Genomic DNA, 24,470 nt, shown 5'->3' on the forward strand with positions numbered 1-24,470 from the left:
CCTGCAGCGTGCTCAGCCAACGCCCGCCACCAACTGCCATAAAACGCACAGGTTACAACTTTAAAGTGTGGCCACCCACCACCAGGACCAAAACCTGCCACCTGGGACCAGCAGACCTGAGACCTGAGCACCCCCAGCACCTACCGAGACCTGGACTCTAATTGCAGCATGACCCGAGGCCTGCAAACTGTCAGCGCTACCGGGGCCTGAAACCTGGAAGCTGCCTGACAGAAAACATCCCTGGTGGTGACTATCTCTTGCTTACCTCTTGGTTATCTTCTCACATACTTGCTTAGCTTTCCTCCTTATTTCTCCCCCCTTTTCTCTGTTGCTCTAGCTTTAGGCATAAAAATAAAATAGGATTTTTTAGTGGTGTCTGACCTCGTTTGGGTCTTGATCTCACTCTCGGGATCATTTTGAACCTTCCCGAGTCCAAAACTGCACCAGGTCTCCACACCAGGACCATGATTTGTATTTTTTTGTTCCCGCACTTAAAGAAACATAGCTGTTGATCACATATGACTTGCTGATGCAGAAAGCCCTTTTTCTTTGCCATGTACAACCCTCTACCCTCTGCCCCAAGGATTTAGCTTGCACTTAAACCGTTTAAGCAGCTGTGTGGCTTATGTGTCTGTCCAGTTTAAAAATCTAGTTTGCCATTTTCAAAGGTAATTTACTGTTTGTCCTGACCTGAGATTTCTATAGCTACAATCCACTGTCACTTTCTATAGCAAAACCAGTAAACTGGTACAAGCAGCAGTACTGCCTAGACAAGATAAAGCACTTTTTAAGCCTCTCAAACCATTTGGAAAGCATCACTTACTGGTTCCAATTCTGCTTTTTATGCCTGCTAACAATTCACTTTTTAAAGTTCCACACATTCCTCAACTCTTTCACTAACTTTCCTTTTCTTTCTTTTCCTTTCTCTCATATTTTAGGATAATAAATTACTTATTTCAACAGAGACACAGACTTTTTTAAAAGTACCTCACATTACAGTGATTAGTATCTCTGTTTTCCTTTACTGCTTTGTACTTTGGTAGAATAAAATAAATGAGCCCATAGGTACATATCTGCTAGGTCTAAATAATACATGAAGGTGACTGGTGGTGTTAAGAAAGGAGAAAGTATGTTTTTCAAGGATAAAATTATTTTTGTTCAAATGTAGTTCTAGCATCAAATAGTAGCATTATGCACTTATATCATATCAGGATCTTTATTTCTTTCAAAACATAATTATACTGTTCAAAGACAACTACTGTGCACTTTTATAAGATGATACAATGCAACTATACTTTACAGCGCACATTTCATACAAACTGCATTACAAAATGTACCACTGAGATTAATAATAGTTACACAGTAAAATAACAAACAATAGCAGAGAGAGAAAAACATGAGAAATGGAGAAGAATATATTCTATAAAATTTGAGGATAGGGTCAATAAGACAGATACAAAGGCATTTCTAGGAGGTAACGACAATAAAATAAAGGCTTTGAGAACAGCTAAAGTAAGACTGCACAAATAAGATACACAAGGTTGCTACTATGTAAGCAGATGCAGGAGGGTGATTTACAGTCAAAAAGAAAAGGTCATAATTTATTTTCTGCCATTTACTGAATAATTGTCATATGGCCAGTGAAGCATTAATCACGTGGAACATGCTGACAACCACCAATGTAATACTAAGTATGAAAAATTAGGATGGCAAGTTCAAATAAATGCTGTCAATACTAAATGAATGAAACAAATGTGTCAGAGGGGCTTATTTGACCAAACACTGGAGTAGTCAGCTTTTGATACTATGACTGATCTTGAGTGAAAACAAGAAGCCTCCAGAAGAAAGTGAATATGCGTAAAGATATGTTACTGTTCTCAGAGGTCCTGAATGTAACTATCAGATATCAATCAAAGGTCAGAAATTATACCGGGTGGTCCCTTGAGCAATACTTCAGGTGAGTAAGTTCAATACAATCCCATGATAGTATTAGTATAAAATATAATTTTAAAAGGTGACTAGACCTTCAGAGAGGGTGAAGGAGAAAGAAACATCAGTAAATTCTACAATGAACAGTGTTGGACCTGAGTCTGAGCAAGAAGTAATTTTGTTTGTTGAATTATTGATTTTGAGAATGTCAGCTTGTGTAATAGCACTTAGTCTGTTGCTGAAGTTTAGTGAGCAGCTGCAGTCAGGCAGAACTAACGTGTGTAGTACTGTAAAAACTGCAGAAATTGTGATATTGAAAAGGTAGATCAATCACTCCAGATATAAAAGAGAAAAAGAATAGATATTGCCTTTCATGTAAAAGGGGAAAGAAACATTTTAGGAGTTTGTTTTCTTCTTTCTTCCAGAATTCTCTGTAGCTTGGTATTCTTCCTTTAGTAGAAAAATGAAAAGATAGGTGAAAATAATAGCTACCTTCACTAAAACTGACAGCGAATTTCCAGCTCTGATTTGCAGAAGAGGAAGTTATAGATAGGGTCTATAGAACACTGTCCTGTGCATGTATACAAATTGACTAGCACCATCAGCTGTAAAATGTCTAGACAACTTTTCAAATTCATAAGCTTTAGGAATTTGATCTGAAAGGTCTTCAACACTTAATAGAAATCTAGTAGTATGGGTCAGTAACATCCCCACACAGGAAGTAAACATTTTAAGTGAAAAATTAGAAGCCTTTAAAAACTGTGAGGCTGAGTGAAACGAGAATTTACAGTGCTATCTAGTTCTATGTTAGATAGCTTTGAAGGTCTTTCCTTAAAATTATTTACCATGTTTCATGTTATTTGACTCCTATCACGTAACAGTTGATCTCTTCATTTAGGACTAATTTCTTTTCTTTGCCTGTTCATTAAGTATCTGAAAATGAACAAAGAAAATAACATTTTGCACAGTATTTCAACATGGAAGTAAACCTTCTGTTTAGATGATAACTTTCCATATCATGCAATGGAAGCTACTTAATGATTCAAGGTTTGAAAACAAAAATATATTTCACATAAAGTACCAGTTCTGCTCAAAAAAAAAAAAATTTCTCCTGCAATCACAGTATAGTAAGCAGGAGTTAATCTATCAGTCACAGTTGAGTCAATACTTCTGAATAACATTTCAGGATGTTGCCTTAGAAATGACTGCTATGTAAATCTGTAAGAGAATAAGGATGGACTGATAAAAATCAACCAAATAAATCCTTCTACCAACTTGTTGGAATCAAACTTTGAACAATGATCTACAACAGCTCCTAACATTGATTATATCAGATCCATACAGTGTCATGCAGATTAATCATAACAATTGCAAAGCTGTGACATGAAAAATAATAAGGAGAAGCAATGAAAACTGTTACATTCTTTCCCCTAGATTTAATCAATTCTGATTGATAGAACAACTATTAGGTGCCAAAATAAAAAGCTGAAGTGAAATAACTGCTGTCCTCTAACAAGTCTGTCTTAACAATGAAACGTATCTTAATGACAGAAAAATGTACATGTCACTGGCTGAATGAATGGCAACAGATAAACGCAACAAATGTACAAGCAACAATTATCTTTTCAAGAAGTAAGAAATGTATTTTTTTTTCAGGGCACAAAAAATATCTCTACAGGTCTGAAGTCTGTAATACTTAAGAGAAAATATCTCCTTTTGTTATATCACGTCAGTTCAGTTTAAATTCTTGATGTAAGGACCCCTGCAAGCAGTTGTAAAGGCTTTCAAATCCCAGGCACAATTACAAACACACAGTGTTTTTCGTCTCTAGGCACTGACATACCATGAGTTTGAAATCTCTTCTTTTTGGCCACCCAAGCATAAAAATGTTGTATTTAATTGATGCTGGAACACTTACTTTCTTACTCACCAGCATTGTTTCTAAAACAGGAATTTATTGATTCTTCTGCTGAAAGAAACACCAAAATTGCTGCCAATGTAAAATGTATAGGCATCATACGTATGCTTTTCCTAGAAATCGGAAAGTAGGCAGCTGGTATGATAGTCTATTTCCATTGCCCTAAACCTAGCAACAAACCATCTATTATGCATAGATTTCCTTGGCTTTCCTTCTGCTTTGGCTAGTTTACACTGATACAGGTTTTTTATTTTTAATAGATGTCCTGATTTCAGACAAATTTGGCCAAATTAGGTGTGCAGTTAGTGTAGCGTATCCTACATAGAGCACAGTCCAACTTCCAGCCTGTGGGCAGAACCTGGCCTGTGAGATTATTCTGAAGGGCTTCTACATTTTCCTGAGAGGACAAATTATTTAGCAACTAGAAAAGGACAACCACATTGGCAATTAATAGAGCCTAAGCAGGCAGACATTTCTGTTTGTATGGGTAGATACTCTGAGACAGAACTGGTACCTGTTGCTCCCACCATAGTCAACTGAAAGGGAAAGAAGGAGCTGAGGAGCCTTACATGCTATGCTGCTTCCCCTGCTGCCAGTCTGAAAATTGATCACCAAACTGGTTCTTACCACAGATATGGCTGAAGATCACACTTGGACACTCACTTAAATAAAGACGTGGCGGGGATTTCAGAGGTGCTAAATAATCACACTGGTTTTGGTTTCACTGAGGATCTTCTAATACAGAATTCTCTTGTTCAGAGCTCTTATTATGTACGTTAATATAATTTATGATAAAATATTTTAAATGTTTTAAATTTTTTGGTCTGTTTCTGGGGAAAACAAAGTTACAGCTATGGCTTTTTTTTTTTTTTTTTTTTTTTGTGATACATAGACTTCACAGCCTAAAAAGTCTTAGAAACAGCAAATATCAAATACATTTATTCTACAGTTATAAATGAGAGATTGTTCCGCTAAGCATTCCTCTGAATTGATAGGTCTTGTAAAAATAATTTAATTGCTTTGGGGATCACTCAGGTAAGACCTGTCCTTATATGTACTTAATCTTTTTTATATTATACCAGAAAAAATATAACACATTTACTGCACAGATCAAGTATTTTCCTTCTGGTGAAATCCAAACCTATTCATATCTTTCCTAATCTAGACATCTATTCAATATTAATTTCTTTTCTGCATCTTCTTCTTTAAAAACAGCTAATATAATCTAATCTATTGGTGACATTTACAGGGAGTGAATGAAGACCTGTTTACTGAAAACTACAGGATTGTATTAGTTAGTTCATTTAAACTATCCTTCCAGGAAGGCATCAAGGATTAAGCAAGTACCATCTGACACAAATTCCTCCAAGGAGTTTTATTCTTTCCGACTTCTCAGAAAAAAAAATGGTTAGGTTTTAACTCAATTTTTCAGCAAGAATTGCCACCTGCCTCTAACTTCATGCACAACAGAAATCTGCAGACTCACAAATATTGAAGTGCATAATTATAACCGTAAACTTCCTGTGCAATAGCTTTGAATCTATTTAACATAATGTAGAAAGGATGACTGACTTCGCTGGAAAACAAGCTTGATCTGGAACTGGAGAGGCAAAGTTCAAAGCCTTGTTCAATCTCAAAGTTTATGTGTCATCTTGATCAACCACCATGTGACCCCAAAACCATTTATGTGCTGACAGTGTAAGTTATACAGAAAAACACCATCTGGCTGCTTCACCACCTAAAATTTACATAAGAAGCAATGGGAAAACTGGGCCTTTCTTCACTTAGACTGCCGCTAAACGCTGCTGGGTCTACCAACTAATTATGTAATGTGTCTAAGTACAGTGTCATTTATGCATTCAGTTGTGGGATAAAATACATAAGCACTGTTGGAAGCAGGGACTGTATATTCATTTCTCCTCTCATTATTATACAGAGGTATGTTCTCATTTGAGATATTTCTAGGCCATAAATTTCACCTGCAATCTTCACAATAAACTGCTTGGTATTTTGGCTGTGATTAGTTCCACTCTTCAATGCTTATGTCTATCTACTTATGTTACACAGAATTCAAGTACCTGCCTTGTGACTGTGCATCCTATTCCCACAAAGGTTAGTGGACATCATCAGATGTAAATCCTGTAAAGAACCTAGGTCCTAGTCTTTCTCTAGCTGCATTTCCTTTAAAGGAAGATGTCACAATAAACAAAACAGAAACACCAGGATCCTCAGAAATTTTAATGTTTCTGGCTACAGAAAAGCATAAAACAGGTAAGGTGAATCTGTTTTGTTTAATGTGCTAGTAGAAGAAATAGATTTGATCCCATTTGTTTTATTATTAGGCAGATCTCTGATGTTCTGAAAAGATCTGAGAAACCAGTATCTTGGAGAAATATGTGATTGAACATGGAATAATACCTTTGTCAATGGATAGACAGTCATTTTTCAAACAAGTCTAAGCACTAGCAAAGACTCACTACCAGCAGAAATTCAGGAACAACCACATAAGCATTTCTTCTTGAGGAAAGGAAGCTGGAGGGATACAGAAACAGCATTAAGCCTAAAGCACATATCTAGGCATTATTATTGTTACTATCCATTTCCAGTGATTTCATAGTTATCACTATCATTTTTTCCAAGCGTTAAAAAACAACTTAAAATTATTACATGACTACTTCTAATCTATCCGTCTTATAACTCAATTTCTTACGACTATCACCAGTATGAATATTCTGCATGAGAAAGCTCAATATACTAGTTTCAAAAAATATGATTCCTGAAAAAAAGAATCTAAATCCATCAGGAACTCTACAGCAAGCCCATTTGTGCTAAAAGTCAAACACCATCCGGAAATAGCTACCAGTCGTTATGTGTACCAGTGTTTTAGACAAGACAAACTACTTACTCTGGAGATTTTATTGCTTAACTGTATGAACAAGAGATGGACCCAACATTTACTAAGACAGGCATTTGGTCAAAATTACTACTACAGAAAGCTATTGCCAGGTTATGAAATGGTTATTCTATGGTTTCAACAACACCTCTTGCTAACAGACCCAGTGGAAATGCTAGCAATCTAACAGGGCTGTCTTTCCCCCAGTTTTAGAGTCAAATGCTTTTAATGAACTGGTTGAATTTATTCACAGCTTGATACCTGATTACAAATTCAGAGCTACACTCCTAAAACAGGTCATAATAATGGTTGTACTGCACACAACAAGATGTCTACAATTGTTTTGCTTCTAGTCTCTGAAAATTTTTTAAACATATGTTGTAATTGCTTATTATAGCATTGTGTCATATCTATTACGTATTATAAAAACCAAATACAAAGACAGTCTGTCTGGATTGTGACTATCCATTTTCTTTTAGCAGAAAAACAAAGAGTAGAAGAAATAATACTAATATCTGAGAGATCCATATTTAATAAACACAAATGCAAATGAGAGGATGATGCAATTTTAGTCTTATTTGAAATCTAAGGCTTATTTGAAGGCTAAAAGCAACAGTAGTACCATGGACAGTAAGACTCGGTTCATGAGGGGAAAGTCCTGCTTAGCAAACTTAATTTTGTTCTATGACAAGGTTACTCATCTGGTTGACCAAAGGAAGCCTGTCAATGTGATCCTTTTGGATTTCAGTAAAGCCTTTGATTCTGTCTCTCATAGTATCCTCCTGGACAAGATGTCCAGCATACAGCTGGATAAACACACAATGCAGTGGGTAAGCAACTGGCTGATGGGCCGGGCTCAAAGGGTTCTAGTAAATTGAATAATTTCAGGCTGGCAAACAGTCACTAGTGGGGTTCCTCAGGGATCCATCTTAGGGCCAGCACTCTCCAATGTCTTTATAAATTACTTAGACTCAGGACTTGAGGGATTGCTTAGTAAGTTTGTTGATGACACAAAACTGGGGGGAGCTGTCAACACTCTCAAGTGCAGAGAGGCCTTGCAGAGGGATCTGGACAAACTGGAGAACTGGGCAATCACCAATCACGTGAAGTTTAAGAAGGTCAAGTGCTGGATTTTGCACCTGGGACACAGTGACCCTGGCTGTACGCACAGACTAGGGGACGAGAGGCTGGAAAGCAGCTCCATGGAGAGGGATCTGTGGGTTCCGGTCAATGGCAAGTTGAACATGAGCCAGCAGTGTGCCCTGGCAGCCAAGAGGGGCAACCGTGTCCTGGGTGCACCAAGCACAGCATTGCCAGCCGGGCGAGGGAGGTGATTGTCCCGCTCTGCTCTGCACTGATGCAGCCCCACCTGGAGCTCTGTGTGCAGTTCTGGGCAACACAGGATAAAAAGGATATAAAGCTACTAGAGAGTGTCCAGAAGAGGGCCATGAAGTTGGTTAAAGGTTTAGAGGGGAAGCTGTATGAGGAGCAGCTAAAGTCACTTGGTTTGTTCATTGGGAAAAAAGAAGACTAAGAGGAGACCTCATCACAGCCTACAGCTTCCTCACAAGGGGAAAAGAAGGGGCAGACAACCAATTACAGAACCTGAGGGAATGGCAGGAAGATGTGCCAGGGGAGCTTCAGGTTGGACATTAGGAAAAGGTTCTTCACACAGAGGGTGGTGGAGCACTGGAACAGGCTCTCCAGGGAGATGTCACGGCCCCAAGCGTGACAGTGTTCAAGAAGAGACTGGACAACACCCATGGACACATGGTGTGAACTGTGGGGTGGTCATATGCAGGGACAAGAGTTGGACTCGATGATCCTTGTGGGTCCCTTGCAATTCAGGACATTCTGTGATTCTCTGGACCGCTCATGAAACAACATTATAATTTTTCATTGGTTAAAATTTTAGTAAACTTTAAAGCTGAGATGACAATCCATTTTAAATACTTACTGAGAATGATCATATAGTGATAGCTTAATTAAAAAGAATTCCAATGATGATTCAGAAGGATACCTTGATCATAAAAATAAGCAATCTGCATAACTTATTATCTTTTTCAGTTATGAACCGATGAGAAGCACAAAGTGATGAACAACTTGGGAGAGTCATCAAAGCAGTATGGCTTCAAAATTCAGGTGAGTAACCAGGAAGTTACTGTCTCAACAGTGCTACTATGGGATCGGGTCAATATTTACCATCTAGTCTTGTGAGAGTATAAATTTCATGTCCAAGAGAGAGCTTTGTGGATATCTGCTCAGTGCTTGCATCTTCCCCACAGTAGGATACAAATAAAATAATAATTAGACATGAATGTAATACAAGCTGTACGTTCAAGCAAGTTCCCTGAGTAAACTAATCCATTTAAGACAAAAGAAGAAATTAATTTCCACACAAAGATTTTGGTCATGACTTTCATAAATTCTATATAGATTACTCCATTTGATTAAGCTGTTGATTCTCTAACACTGTTCCTATACCAGTGATGTGGTAGCAGACAGCAAAAAAGTAGAGGTTCTTCAAAAGCAGCTTGTAATGTTTTATTTAAATCAAAACTTTCATAGTTTTCCACTGCTGACCAACTTTTCTTCAAATCCTTGGACGACTAATCTTACCAGATTGGTAAATGTAGGTAAATATGTGCTTCTGTGACAGTAACACCTCCTCTCTCATGTACTGGACATAAAGTCTGTAATGTGGAGCTTCCCAGCATGTGCCTGGGCAATGCATTGACTCACAGCCATGCTGGCTGAAGTAGGTCATCAGATTTGAAGCTGAAAGGGTTAAAAAATAAAGTTTGCCCAGCCACTACCGAAGGGTGACTCAGGCAGGACTTCTTAGGAATAAAGAAGAGTAAGTGGATTTGATCAGCAGTCAATCTCGAATGTCTCTGAATCAACTGCATGCTCTCCTGTGTCAGCTGAGAGATTAAAATTATCTATGATGAATATGGAAGGGGAATGTACAATCATGCACTTCGCCTTCCAAGTATGATAATTCAGTCTCCTTCTGTGTATAACTACCTAGAGAAATCTAGGAAGAATTGTTAGCTCTTGAAGATACTGCTGAAATTGCTGATGATATTACTCAGACCCAAAAGAACTTCACTGTTTGGTTTTTTTAAATTAATAATAGAAATTGAAAAATAGTCTTCTAGCACCCACTTGGTAATTTGCAAAACTGCTGCAATGAGTTAAAAGAGCTGCCAGACTGTGTCTGTGCAGTTAAAGAATCTCAACATTCTGATGCAAGCTCAGTGTGATGAGACAGGCCCTTGCATGTGTCCAAATGTGGATCTGATGGATCAGCAGGCAGAGGGAGGCTTGAGACAAGGTGCCTTGCCAGGAGGGACCCCTGTCCTTTTAAAAAGGGCTTTTAGGAAAAAGACAGCCTGTAAGTAGCAAGGGTTTCAAACTACATGAAATTTAGAAGCTAAAACCTATGTTTTTAGCTATGCTTCACACCATGCTCTCCCCCTTTCCAAGGGCCCTACAAAGCAAATGCATGCAGAAAGAGCATGTCCTGAAATAAACCACTACAGCTGTACTAATTGCATTCCCATATTATGGGGGATCACAGTATGGGAATGCAATCCCATAAACTGGGCTCCACCGCGTAAACAGGATGTGTCCAGAGGAGGGCAGCAAAGCTAGAAAAAGGATTGGAAGGCATGTCCTGTGAGAAATGGCTGAGGACTCGGCATTTGTCTGGTTTGGAGAGAAGGAGGCTGAGGGGCAACCTCATTGCTCTCTCCAGCTTCCTGAGGAGGAGAAGTGGAGAGGGGAGGTGCTGAGCTCTGCTCCTGGGTACGCAGTGCCAGAATGCCTGGGAATGGCTCAAAGCCATGTCCATCAGGGGAGGTTTGGCCTTGACATGAAGATACATTTTTTTATGGAGAGGGTAGCCAAACCTTGGACCAAGTTTCCTATGGGGTGGTGGATGCCCCAAGCCAGCCAGTGTTCAAGAGGCATTTGGACAATGCCCTCAATGCCATGCTTTAGCTTTTGGTCATCACTGAAGTGGTCAGGCAGTTGGACTAGGTGATCATTGTAGGTCTCTTCCAACTTAATTAGTAATTCTATTCTATTCTATTCTATTCTATTCTATTCTATTCTATTCTATTCTATTCTATTATGTGCTTGTCATGAGTTGAATAATAGACTATTATTTACCTGAAATGCTAGGGGTTTTTCACCTCCAAAAACACTTTCAAGGACACATTTCAGAAAGGTAACCAGATTTGGTCTGATTTTCTGTTCCTGAATCTGTTTCAGAGCCAATGCTCATAAACATTAACACAGTGTACATGTGTACTTCGGTTTCGCTTGAAAAAACATCCCTTGCAGTCTGGCAAAGAAAAGCCACAGAGCAACAGAAAGCAGCAGCAGGAATACAGGCCGAGCAGTCCCTGTTTTCTGAAGAGGGAGAACTCGAAGAATGAGGATTGCTACTGATGACACACAAATAAGGTGCATGTCATTATGGAGTATTTTCCAATGTAGGACACATATTGATGACTAGCACACTTTTTGACTTCCAAAACTGTGTTTCTTGGCCAGTGATGCATTACAAGCGTTCTCATGCCTGCCCTGCAGTTGCGACATCTCCGAGTGGTGCAGCAAGCCTGAAGCTCTTGAGAGCCCAGGCTGTTTTGCATAAGCAAGAACCCTTGGGAAATGAAGCCCAGGGAAGAGCAGAGCTCACTCCTGCTACAAACTTGCACTGGGAAAGTGAGCCCAAGAGCACTAGGGCATGAGTGGAGCCTTGGAGGTGCAACAGCAGCAGGCAGGAGCTGAGCAAAAAGGGCCCAGAGGAACCCTGACAAGGGGCTGTGCTCAGTGCTACAGAGCAAGGCAAAGTGCCCCCAGGGACACTTGCTAGTGCACCATGGGGGAAAAAAAACCCTTCCTTCCTCCAGCTGCAGGACATGAGAGGCCATCTCTGTGGTGCATGAGCAGCAGGCAGCAATCAAGCCAAAAAGGACCAGAGGAGCTCTGACAAGGGGTCATGCTCAGTGCTGCAGAGGAAGGCAAAAAACCCCTGGGGACCAGTGCCAGTCTGCCCTGGGGGAAAATTCCTTCCTGACCTCAGTGCTGGCGATCGGCTGTTCCCTGAGCACGTGAGCAAGACCTGCTTCCTCATCCCACTGGCTGGTCATGCCTCCCAGGAGACAGATGCTCAAGTCCTATTCTCCCTCAACGTGGAGCCATCTCAGGGGCTTCTGGGAGTGGCCAGATGTCCCCAGCTTGATTGGTCTTGGGGCAAGAATCCTTCCCACATTTGGCAGGGTACCAGTGGGTGCTCCAAAGCACTGGGGTCCCCTGGCAACATCTTTGAATCCTATTTCTTACGGCTCCTGCCCCTGGTTTGACAGGGGATGAGGACAGCAAACTCTGCAGTGCTCCTCAAATGCTCTTCAAGAAGGCATTCCCTTGCTCTTGCCACTGTTCTCCATCTGAAAAGGCCTGATAGCCTCAGGAACCTCCAGGAATGGGTGCTTCTTCTTACCTCATGAGGAGCTGGTGTCTGTTTCCCAAAGGCTGAATCAGTATTCCCATCCAAAAGATGGGTTTTTAAGGTTGCCCTGCCAGGAGCTGGCCTTGCAGCAGAGAAACCTCCATCAGCCTCGTGCAGCCTCTGTCTTTCTCCCTCAGCTTGCTCCAAGTAATTCTGCCGTCTCCTCAAGTAAATTCCTCTGGGATGTCTTCAGGCTGCCCCAGAGCCAGCTCTGGCAGGACACAGGAGGATGCTCCCTTCTATCCTACCACAGGGCATTGTGACTCCTACGTTGCCAGGTAGTGACACTGTGACATGGGGGTGACGGGCACCCCGCTGTGTAGCCCTGCTCACCCTTGTGCTGTCCCGGAGGCAGCGTCTGTGCTCAGGAGGCCCAGGGACCTGTCCCTGCCCTTGGTGGCCTCGGCACTGGGCACAGCTGCTGAGCAGCCCTGATGTGTCGTTGCCCAAGGCAAACAAGCCTTGTATTGTTACTCTTCTCTCAGGTCACAGCCGAAAGCAACCCTACAGCCCAGAGACCACTCCTATTAGCTCTCAGGTTGTCCCAAACCCTGCTTTATGTGCTCCCCCTCTTGAGAAATACACCTAAATATTTACTCTCTTTGTTTTTGTTTTAGAAAGAACAAGTATTTATCATGAACAAATAATCCACTTGCTCTAGAAAATTATTTGAGCAGCATAAATTTTGTGGAAGTTTCCACGATCTAATCAGCATCATTTTCTCTTTTTGCAGTTTTTAAGCTGCATCACCCAGACTCTAAGGTTATTACAGTCCTTGATGAAAACTACAGAAAATAAAGTAAATATCTTGTTTCTCTCACCCCTTCCATGGAAGAACACTTACATTCACTTCACTTTTTGGTTCCCTGAACATATTTGTGTTTCAAACTATGTAAATTAAGATGTTTTAGCATTTAAGCAAGCAATACTTCAATGTATTCCACTCACCTATATTTAGACAGATTGCAATGGTGATGAATACAAAACCTCTGAACAAAACTACTGGTTTTTTTCTTCCTCAAGGTATTTTCCTAGCTTTACCAACACAAGTAATGCAATAAGCATTCCATAAAATGACCCCCTTACTAACAGCAGCAACGGTGCCCTTCCTTTTCTTTGTCTATTTCAGACTTTACTTAATCATTTTTTGCAAAGAATTATTACTATTTGAATCATAATGAATGTTAAATATTATTTCCACGTGCAGCTTAAATTGTTTTATAATGACCTTGAATGGGCATTTTTGTCTTTCAAAAACTTGATTTTCCATTACTGTAGAACTCAAGGATGTGGCACAGCTCCAACTGACATAAGATTATGTCACTTTTGCAAGATCAAAAAGGAGTAGGGTGATCTTAGATAAAGAAGAATCAAGTGAAAAATACTTTTCTGATGAAAGTTTATTATAAAGTCCATGCTATTATCATGACCAAAATACATAAAATCCCTAAGTAACATTGATCCGAAGTGCTAAAACCAGCTCATAGTACTTGACTAGCCTGTGGGCTCACAAGCTTATTTAAAAAATCCAGCACTTGTGTTGCTGTCTTGGAAAGCTCCCTTCCTACTAATGACACCTGGAAGGTCTAGACAATTTGCTGAGGATACCGAAGTGCTGCATAGACATCTTCAGTCAAGCAACTATCACTATGTCAGTATCTTATTTCTAAAACAACATATACTTTAATTCTCATTGGACTCATTCTTTGTTAAGTTTTGCAAGTTATCCAAAATTTTCCAGCTGCATGCAAGGGAGAAAGTTTGTGAATACATGGGAAAACACAATTCGTTTGATCTGTTGCATAAAACCAAGATATACTATGAAGAGAAAGGTAATTAAACCATTCTTCTTTTATGGCCAGCTCTGTAGAGTTTCCAGCTGTCTATTCATCTGTGTTAACTAATATGGTACTTGTCACACTGTGGTACATAAGGCACAAGTGCCACAGTATTAAAAGTACTGTCACCGTCATCTGAGCTATAACCTGTGTCTACAAAGTCACCTTTTTGGACTGAAATGGCTTATGAAGTAAACGCACTTGGGAGGGGAGGGAAGTGGAAGGAGAGGCAGAGGGGATGGAAGGGAGAATCTACACATAGGAAGTGGCTTCCAGCCGTATGGCCAGGAACGTCTGCAGGCTGAAATCACAGTATGGTTTCAGCTCTTCTCCATTTCTATTTTACGTCCTTTTTGTGGACTTGTATTGGGAACAACTCAACTTTAAAGCATTTTGCTTCCAGTCTGGATGCTGGTATATCATCTGCTTCTTATGCAGAGAACCACAGGAAGATGTCTGTCTTACTTCTCGCTGTCTGCCTCACCACTGAACTGGCAGAGAGCAAGGTCAGAAGCCTAAAGTCTATTTAAGGAGCCAGAAGTGAAGAATTTTAGAACTACTTGCAATGATTAACTTTAATTTCAAATACATTCTGTCTTGCTGTCCGTGACAGTGTGGCCACTTTCATGCACCAGTACGCTTGCTATGTTTTGTTATTTAAATTAATTATTTCAAATTTTGATTGGCAATCACATATTCTAGAGAATGTGGCTCTATGGGATTAAAGCTGAATGCTGGCACTCGGTCATGCACAGTGCATCACCACAGCAGGTGAGCAATAATCACCCAGAAATGTTCTGTGCCACATATCTGATTACTTACATTAATTCTTCAATGTGAAATTTTATAGAAAATTGGCATCTAACTCATCTCACTGTGTTACAGAGGGAATCACACAGTTTACACATTCATAAAACACTAGAAGCAGCTGCATGAAAACTCTTGGTACTGCTTTTTCCCCCTTTCTCTCATTTCACCTCTTATGCTACACAGAGATTCTCGTTAAAATTGGCATATGTTCTGTATAATCTACAACAACAGATTGGGCACTATATTTTGAAATAATTGTGATTTTGTGATTAAAATCGTTAATTCTATCCACAACAAAGTCAGGCAAGCTTTAGAATTCTCTGAGACTGCTGGGATAAATTAGTTGTGAGTAATAAATCCTGTTCAATGTCCCGTGCTAAAATCCTAAAGTACAACTGTACCATCTGGACTGTAACAACAAGTTAGTTTGCTAATGATAAGTAAAGGAGGTGTACAGGGACCTGTGCTGTTACAAGCAGCACAGCATGTTGATCACTGTGACAACAATGCAACTTTCATTGCTAATACACTTAAGGTTAACTAAGATACAGAAACAGGGATGATTATTTTTTCTCAGTAGCATTTTAACTGCCTGTAATTACTATATATATACCTGCCTAAACTTATATGCATTTATACTGTTTGGCCACTGGTAAAAAGAGAATATTTCTTGGTTTTGGTGTTCCCTTTGAATAAGATCTCAGCTTGTAGTCTTTGCAATAGCAAAATGCTCATGTGGGGAGGAGAAGACTGAAAATAAAAAGGTACTATCTCCCAAATACAAGTGTAACACTCTAACGTGACTATTCTCCTGACATCTTAAAAAAATACTGGAACTAAAATGCAGAAACCCTTTCCACACAGGGCAGGTGTTTCACTTAGCAGAACCTGGGACTTTGGAAGCACTTACCTCCATGTGGGTGCAACATGAGAACTTGCCACCTTCAGTACCTTTTGTCATGTTCTTATAGAGAATACTGTCCCCTCCTTGCTATCTGCTCTTGCTAACTATGAAAAATGCTGCTGTTTACAGCTATAGTTTTTTTCCCCCAACCAAATGGCTGAAGTCTGCAGTAAGAATGATTCAATGTGACAGCTGATCTTTTTGCCCAGTGGGGATCTTCACTGAAGTGTGGCTAGGAAAGCATTTCCATGCTGATGATGACCAAAGCCTTTATGATTCAGAGCCAAACAAGCTAAAAAAAGCAGGAGGAATCCCAGTATCACAGCCACAAGCACATTCCCGTTTCAAAGGAAATTAAATTAAGCTAATATACAGCACATATGGTACCTGGACCCTTTAAAAGAAAGCCACATAAAAATGTTATATACAGTGGCATATTGTAACAGAATATTAATAGGTGCTAATAAGACAGCTGTGAAAATACAGTCAGATCTTAATCTTGGCATTATTACTTAGTGAAAGGGTTTGTTTTAAAGTCCAAACTACAAATAAGTAAACTTGATCATGGGAAATCAACAAACTAGTTTACATGTTGATCCTTAAAAAAAAAAAACCACACCAAACCTAAGAAAATTATTTGGATACTGTTCTAATTTCCTATGATTACATAATTGTTACTCTGCTTGCAATACAATCTTCAAATGCTTGGAAAGCATGAATATAAGACATATATTTTCAATTGATATCATGAGGATGGTATCAGGGTCTAAGTTGGCAGAAGAGAGAAACAGAGTGAGAATATATTTTCTCATGTAAAGAAAACAGACATACATAAACATTAAAATATATTATTAATACAATTGTTGTAATAAATCTAACCTATAATACATGCTAAATATATAAAGCATAATAATATTTTAATATAGTAAAAGATGTTTCATATAATATCATGCATGGCATATGGCATTATATTATATTATATGAAATGTTTGAATATATATTATTATATGTTATCAAAAATACCTTATGACTAGTAACTTCTATGTGAAGTTCACTTCAAAAGTAATCTTCCTGACTTATAGGAAGCTTTATGTCCTGTTTTTCAAAAATGCATTGTAAAGCTCTGATTCTAATTAACTTATATTGCAAGTTAATTGTAATTACATTGTAATACATTGCGAAAGCCAAATTATAATTAAGTTCACTATGATGATGGAATTATTTCTAATGGGCACTGGCATAAGTAGGATCAATACAAACTATCACATAAGCTTAGATTTATTCACTTGGGAAAAAGCAGAGAGTTAATTAGATGTATCTTCACATCCTTTCTTCCAAGTCAGTTTACATTTCCAAAACCAAATATTCAAAATAAAACTAAGCAACTCAAACTAATTCAAACTAAATACTAACCACAGGAGGCTTTTTCGATTTCAGTTTAATGTGAGGAAACAGAAAAATTTCATCCCTGTAACAACAGCTCTTCGCTTTTTCTTTCTACTGTGGCTTCAACCCTGAGCAGGTCCATGAGAAGCCGCAATCTGAAGAGGCCTGAGGTGCCAGAACAACTCACTGGTACACCACAAAGCATGATCCTTAACACTGACATTACTGAAATGGTATAGTGGATCTGACTGGGATGATGTTACTAAGTTAACCTTCTTAATAGCAGCCCTTATGGCACTGTGCTTACCAGTTGTGGCACAGTTGGTAACACACCGGTGATTTAGCTGCTGTTAAACAGGGCATGCACAACATCAAGGTTTTCTCTCCACACCCTCCCCTATAAGAGCAAGGAGGATGGAGACAGGCAAGAGGTTACGAGAGGACACAGCTGGGACAGCTAACCCAAACTGATTGTAGGAATATCCCACACCAGACAAGTCTATGGCCACAGTCAACTCACAACAAATTGATTAGTGCAAGCTGATGTCTACATTTCAGGAAGAGAGGGCATTTTGCCAGACCCAAGCTCTAGGCCACATTTCATTTTTTCAAAGTCACATTTATCTGAGATTCTCTTAACTTACAGTAGGAAATCAAAAGCACATGCATTTCTTTACCACAGCTATGCAGATCTTTGCTAATGATATCCAGAGTCACTCACCCTGTGGAATCTCCATTCTTGGAGATACTCAAAACTTGACTGGACATGGCCCTGAGCAACCTGATGTAGCTTTGAAGCTGGCCCTGCACTGAGTGGGGCTTGGACCACACGAACTCCAGTGGTTGCTCGTTACTTTAATTATTCTGGGGTTCTCTGATCCTGTAATCTTTGGTTCTTTCAAAGCAGAATTCTGAAAAGCCATTTTTAGCTTTCCAGCAGATTTGCAATGGGTTTAATATGTAGGAAATTTTCATGAGAAGCCAGGCTGCCTGCATGCAGGAGCTGGCCTACTTGCTCTTTCCCCATCTTTCCTAGTACTTTCTTTTATGCAACAAAGAAGAAACTATTAGTCAAGAGTAACAGAAATTAACACAGGTAAGTGGTTGAAAAGGTGGGTCTCAAAGCCAAAGCCTGCCATCATATTGAATTACTCTTCTCAGTTGGGGAAAAAAACCCCAACTAAATACATGCATAGTTGTGCAAACATGTGGACCTTCAGTTCTCTTAGGAATTCAGTGAAGCCAGAAGTCACTGAAGCCAGGAAGCACAACTTCTAGTTACAAAAGATCTCCATAACAGTCATGTAAGATACAGACAAAATGTGTGACTTTTCAGGAGAGTTCCCTCTATTCAAAGCAGCCATATTATTGACCCATGGGCTGATTTTGACTTGAGCTTTTGACCTCCTCCTCTGCCTGAGACTGAGTAGATCAGAGGTATGCTTTCCACTGCACCTTGCACAATCTATGACTTAAAGCGATCATCTATATCATCTAAGCATGGTTCCCACTGCTAAAAAGGCAGAACTGACTTGACATGATGCCTGGCAGTCTCAGAACCACCTTTTCTGTATCACTGTATATTTTCAGAATATGCAGGACATGTATCAGTGTATCAGAGTATAAGTGATGTCTCCACAACTTACCTGTCAATAATGGCACACATGTCAATGGTGACATTGGCAAAGCTTCCCAGCTGGCCTTGCTCCACTGCATGCAAATCCACCAGTTGATCATCCACGTGAATAAACTGCATGCATCCTTGAAATGAATGCTGAAATAGCGAGTGATCTGACTCATTCATCTGTATAGGAAACCCTGTAGAGCAGCAGAAAAAAAAGATCATTATTAACTTCATAGACTATTACTCAAGCCAGTATTTTTTCACAGGAAAATACATATTTTCTAGATGGGAGAAGAAAAATGCAAGGTGGGAAGGAAATATTATGTAGTTATTAGATTACATTGCAATCTTATTGATTTAAGTCACCGGCAACTACCAGCAAGAATTTATCTAGTACAGCCCATGATTCTTTCATTAATTTTTGTCTACGAGAAGGAAGTCGTCTGCTACATTTTTCCTCCCACAGCCCTCTATTGCTGTTTTTCATTACTTCTCTCTTCATACAAAGATTAAGGGAATAGGGAAAGCATTCATCTCCTTGCTATATTTTAGGAATCACATTCTCATTTCTCATTTCTTTTTCTGAGAAAAATGTATTCCATGTATTCTATGAAGTGCATTTCCAGTTCAGCTTTTCTAGAAATAGGCTTCCTGAGCAATGAATACTTGTGCTGGAAACTTTCTGCAAACTTAAAACTAGCCCTAAAAGCTAATGTCCTGGCCACTTCTGAGGAATCTGAGGACATTCTGTAGCATTTTCATTTTTGCTCTGAATATGTTCATTTGCCTGTCTTTCTGAAGGTAGTTTGTAAGAGATGAGAATGAATTAGTGTCTCAACCTAGGCTAAAAGGCAGGAAGACAGAGGATGTTTGTATGTAATTGTTTAACTGAATGTCCTTCAGAAGTGAATGTGTCAATTTACTTGAGAAAAATGTCCTTGATACGACGGTGAAGGGCCTCATTCACTACTTATAAATCTTTAACAATGAAGTCCCTGAAAACGCTTCAAGAAAACAATTTAGACAATCTGTTTAAGATGAGAGCAGGAAGGGAGAGGCGCTAACAACAGTTTACTGGTAAAGAAGGTAAAAATTCTGAAAAATCCATAATGGTTTTGCCGATTTCAGCTAGGAAGATGACTAACCAAGCAGTTCTTGACTGACAAGGGTAAAAAAATCACACACATTTGCTCTGGTAGCTAAGAGAGATTCTACAGCTCCCACTCCTCCCTCTTTCCTACTGAACTTGCCATCAGCAGTGCCTTGCTGCTTTCTTCAATAGCATGGAAGCAGCTATTTGTGGAGACAGAGGAATAACAGATTATCAAACTCATATTGTTTGAACAGCAGCAGGAAAAAGGACTGAATGTCATTTTAAAGTCTGTTTCTGAATACAGTTTATCATGTGTCACACAAATAGTTGGATTGGCTTAAAGAGAGGACAGTGAGTAGAGGGCAGAAACAAGCTACGGGGGTTTGGGAACAGATACAGCTTAATGGAGCACCTGTTACTGAAAAGAGAAAGAAAAAGATACACTTAAGTCTTCCCCATAATATAATTTAGACCCATTTTGACTGAAAGGCTTTGCCAGAACATTCATACAGTCAGTAATGGGCTTTAAAATCTTCTATAACAGTCTTGCCCTTCAGCTAAAATGACTGCTGGTAGCTCCAGAGTTCAGTGGTGGCACCACAGAATTAATCAAAGATGTTATAATAATTAAGCTGTGACCACGCTAAAAGTTAGTTCTGACAGGTATTTCAAGCAATTAGGGAAAGACTAGTCATGAGGTCATATCACATTCAGAGCAAAATTGTGACACTATCGCAGGGAACTATAAACTACTATGACCAAAACAAATACCCCTTCACACTAATATACATCAGATGGAGAAGAAAAACCCCAATTGCCTAACTAGTGCATAATAACCTCATTGGACCAACTGCCCCCCACCAAAATGGTCCTAGACTGTGGGAACTGTTATTTTGAATTCTGTGATGAAAAGGACAGGGCTTTTAGAAACATGCCTCCTACTTTTGACTTTTTCTTTCCAGTGACACAGAAACATTTTTATTTTTGCCTTTTTGTTTTATTTGTAAGTTAATGATGGGCTGATGTTCGCACACAGACGGCACTTGGTATTTTACTTCATTAAGAAAAAATACACCTCATTTAAGAAAAAAAAGTCATTATTATCTAATTATCTAACTGGTAGTTCATATTGTATTCAGCTAGTCGCATGGGTAGTTGCAGAATCTAGTCACCAATAGAAAAAGTGACTGATCCCATGTCTGATAGTGATTTTTATCTGCATGGTATTTCAAGTATACGTCCCGGATACTTGCTATGCAGAATGAGAGGAAGGAAACAAAAAGATTTATTTGTCAGGATAAACAGCAGTACAATACCGTTCAAGGGTCATTTTCTATACATATCATATGGAGTTAAAAGACGTTATTCTGAAATCACAGAAAAAAACTCAAATTCAGTGGTTAAATTAATATATAGCTGATATTTCATATGTTAACAAACAGGAAAAGATACTAAAAGAAAAGCTCAATACACCTACCTACCCAAATTCACTGTAATATTTTTATGCTTGTTTCAGTCAAACAAGAATGGGGCCCTTAGTGTGAAACGAAACACAAGCAATAACTGGAAAACTAAAATCTTCCTGTTCTAAGTGCATGAAATAAACTAAGGCAAACGAACTGCAGAAAGGATGAACAACACACGTTTAAATGAAATATTTTTTTCATTTAATTGCATCTCTATAAAGCTACAGAAATGCTCAAAAAAGCACATACATATAGTTTCTAACTACTATATTTGAAGGAATATGGGACCAGTACTGCAGGTTTCAAGAGAGTCATGCCTTTTCAACTCCAGTCATAATTATGTATTAGGGAACATGAGGACTAAGGATGAAGTTCGCCCAGACATGGGGATTCCATCTCCAGCAAGTATGTAAATTGTCCTGAAAAAAAGCACAACTTCAGTCTCCCAGCTTGGTGCTGTGCAGAAAGGCAAACCAGAATGGGAACTACAATTTTTTGCTGGGTGTTCGCAGATGAAGTCACCAACTTCTTCAGTGAGGCATTTTCTAATAAATTAATTTCACCTTAATTGTTTCGTTTATAGAAACAGAGAGGCTATATGCAAGGTAGTGCATTCTATCCTAACAAGTGTAAATTACTAACCTAAAAAACCTAAATGTGTCTATATACAAAGCGAAAAGCACACTGCTAGAGCTTAGAAGAAGAAGATGTCGTACTTCCAGCACTCCTGAGACACACATGAGCCCTCTAGCTAAAAACAGGCTAGCATTAATTATGTCTCTGGTGGACTATACAGAAACTTCACCGTATTATGATGAAAAAGTTTAACCAGATCTCACAAGTCTTGATAGCACTTTCTAGCAGTGGTGCAACTCTTGGTTTGTTTTTTTCTCATCTGGAAATCTTGGTCCTTAGCCAGATCCTCTTCTCTAAAAATATTGTATTGCCAGCTGCCTGTTTATTAATTGAAGCCAGTTCTAGAAAAGTATTTAGATTTTTCAGTCTGTCTGTATCTATAACTTCTTAACCCTCAGTTAGACTTCAGTGTATTGAAAATGATCCAGTACCTACCAGTTCTTTAAGGGACTGTATTCTTTAAAAAGCAGGACCTCTCTACCTGAGGTATGAAGAATACCAGCACAGTACTACAGTTCTCCATTACCATATGCCAGAGAAACTCTTCCTGCAGCACACCTGAGATTTAGATGCAATAATGCTAGAGTTATGTGACCTGGCCATAGATATAGGTCATGTGTGTAATATGTATCATATGTTATGTGAACAAGCAATTATGCTGGTATTTCTTATAAGCTGGTCGTCGAGAAAAGAAACTGGCAGATAATGCAATAGTCCAAGTAAGAAAAAGCCCAAAAGAGACTCAGATGGTAACAGCTGAGCAACTAGCTGTGAACAGATTATCTTCAAGACACAATGCAACTTGCACAAATATTATTTTACAAGATATTCAATGGCTAGGATGACAGCCTAGAAAAAAGTAGGGGAAATACAGTTATGATGGCACTGACAAAATCATAAACAGGAGCAAGGCAGACTATCATTAGTAGCACACAAGAAAATTACAGACAGTAACACAGAAAGGACAAGACTACAGTATAATAATCTCCCTTTACCAGCTTTTTTGATTCAGTGCTTCTCTCAGACTGCTGTGGACCTTAGTGTGAACAGCAGTGTACTTCTTTAAATGAACTGTTTTGAGACACTTTTCCCAAAGGCTTGACAAAGAATTCCACTACCTTTGGGCCTTTCAGTTACTTTTGAAAAATAGTGGGATGGTAACCTAGGCTTCCAGGTGGCAAGTTAATAGTACCAGTTCAATTGTTTGAAATGAACTGCAATGGGCTCTGAGCTACATCTCATATCTAAATATGGCATCTTTTTCCTTTCTTTTTACTTTCCAATGTCAAAGGACAGATACTTTTTTTTTTTTCCTTGTGGTAATTGCAAACATGGTATCTCTCCTATTTTCAAAGTCATCTCCTGCAAAACATGAGGACCGTGACTTTCCCAAATATAGAAAATGTCTGGCAGATTGTGCCCAAGCTCAGCTGGGAGGAAATAGGCATATAGCTCACCTCTATTCTCAGATCTCATAGCACGTGGATCGGAATGACCATGTGATTTTCCCACTTCATCCTTCCTTCCTTTCATCTTGTCTTTATCTAACATATATTAAAAATGCAACTAATAAGAAAAACACCTTGGTACAATTTTATGAGTCATATACCTTTAGAGTTATTATAAATTGAAAATGTAAGAGAAAACGTAAAAGGGTGTTGACTGGTTCTACAGTTTGTAATGCCAAAATTTTAAAATTAATTGCCAAGTCTTTTTGCATAAGGTTATAATAAAGACAGCCTTTACTATGAATTTAGTGACTGTTTATAGGGATTTCATTAAGCCCTACAGAACTTAAGGTACATAAATTTATTGCTCAGATAATATAATTTTATGTAAATTTAAGAACAAAAATATGATTAATCAAGGAATATCTAAGCTTTGTAATGATTAAGATAACTCTTTAAACTTTCAATTATATATTTTTTTTTAGTTTACTTATTAAAGAGCAACAATGTTGATCTTCAAATCCACCTGATATATTTAATGGCCATCCCTAATTTTGACCTACAGAAACCACCTATGTAGTGATATATTTATCATCAACAATTAATATGCTTAAGGTAGTTTTGGAAGTCTGTAAAATAAATGTAAGGTGTTCAGAACCTGGAAGTTACTGTTAACAAGTGTCGGAATAGACATTTAAGATACACTGGATATCTGAATGCACTTTAAATCAGATCACTTTTCAAGTTTTAAGTATGCAGAAGCATTTATTAGCAACAAAGTTCCAACAAAGTCTTTATAACCAAGAGATCAGTCTGTTTTCTTATTAACTCTCTGTGGTTATAGCTGATATAGGGTACTAGGAGCCAAGTGAGAAAATCTGGAATACTGGAGAAAATGCAATGAATGGCATGAAACTACAAATAGCGTGTTTAAGGTACCTAAACTGAATCTCAGTTCCAAACTGGTGCAGTTTACCACAGTGGTGTGTGTATTGTGGTCATAC

The 24,470-nt window shown here is 38.8% G+C and overlaps 1 protein-coding gene across 1 annotated transcript in view; it reads right to left on the reverse strand.

Moving 5' to 3' along the window:
- CNTNAP2 (contactin associated protein 2) overlaps positions 1–24,470 on the reverse strand; it is a gene marked incomplete at its 3' end in the record, with an annotated part of 1,137,334 nt that overhangs the window by 435,129 nt on the left and 677,735 nt on the right. Inside the window, exon 10 of the mRNA XM_080338877.1 lies at positions 18,846–19,017. Coding sequence (XP_080195003.1) covers positions 18,846–19,017 — 172 coding nt within the window. The remainder of the gene's footprint in view (positions 1–18,845; positions 19,018–24,470) is intronic.

This window comes from Nesoenas mayeri (assembly GCF_963082525.1).
Source record: "Nesoenas mayeri genome assembly, chromosome: 2".
Classification (NCBI taxonomy): Eukaryota; Metazoa; Chordata; class Aves; order Columbiformes; family Columbidae; genus Nesoenas; species Nesoenas mayeri.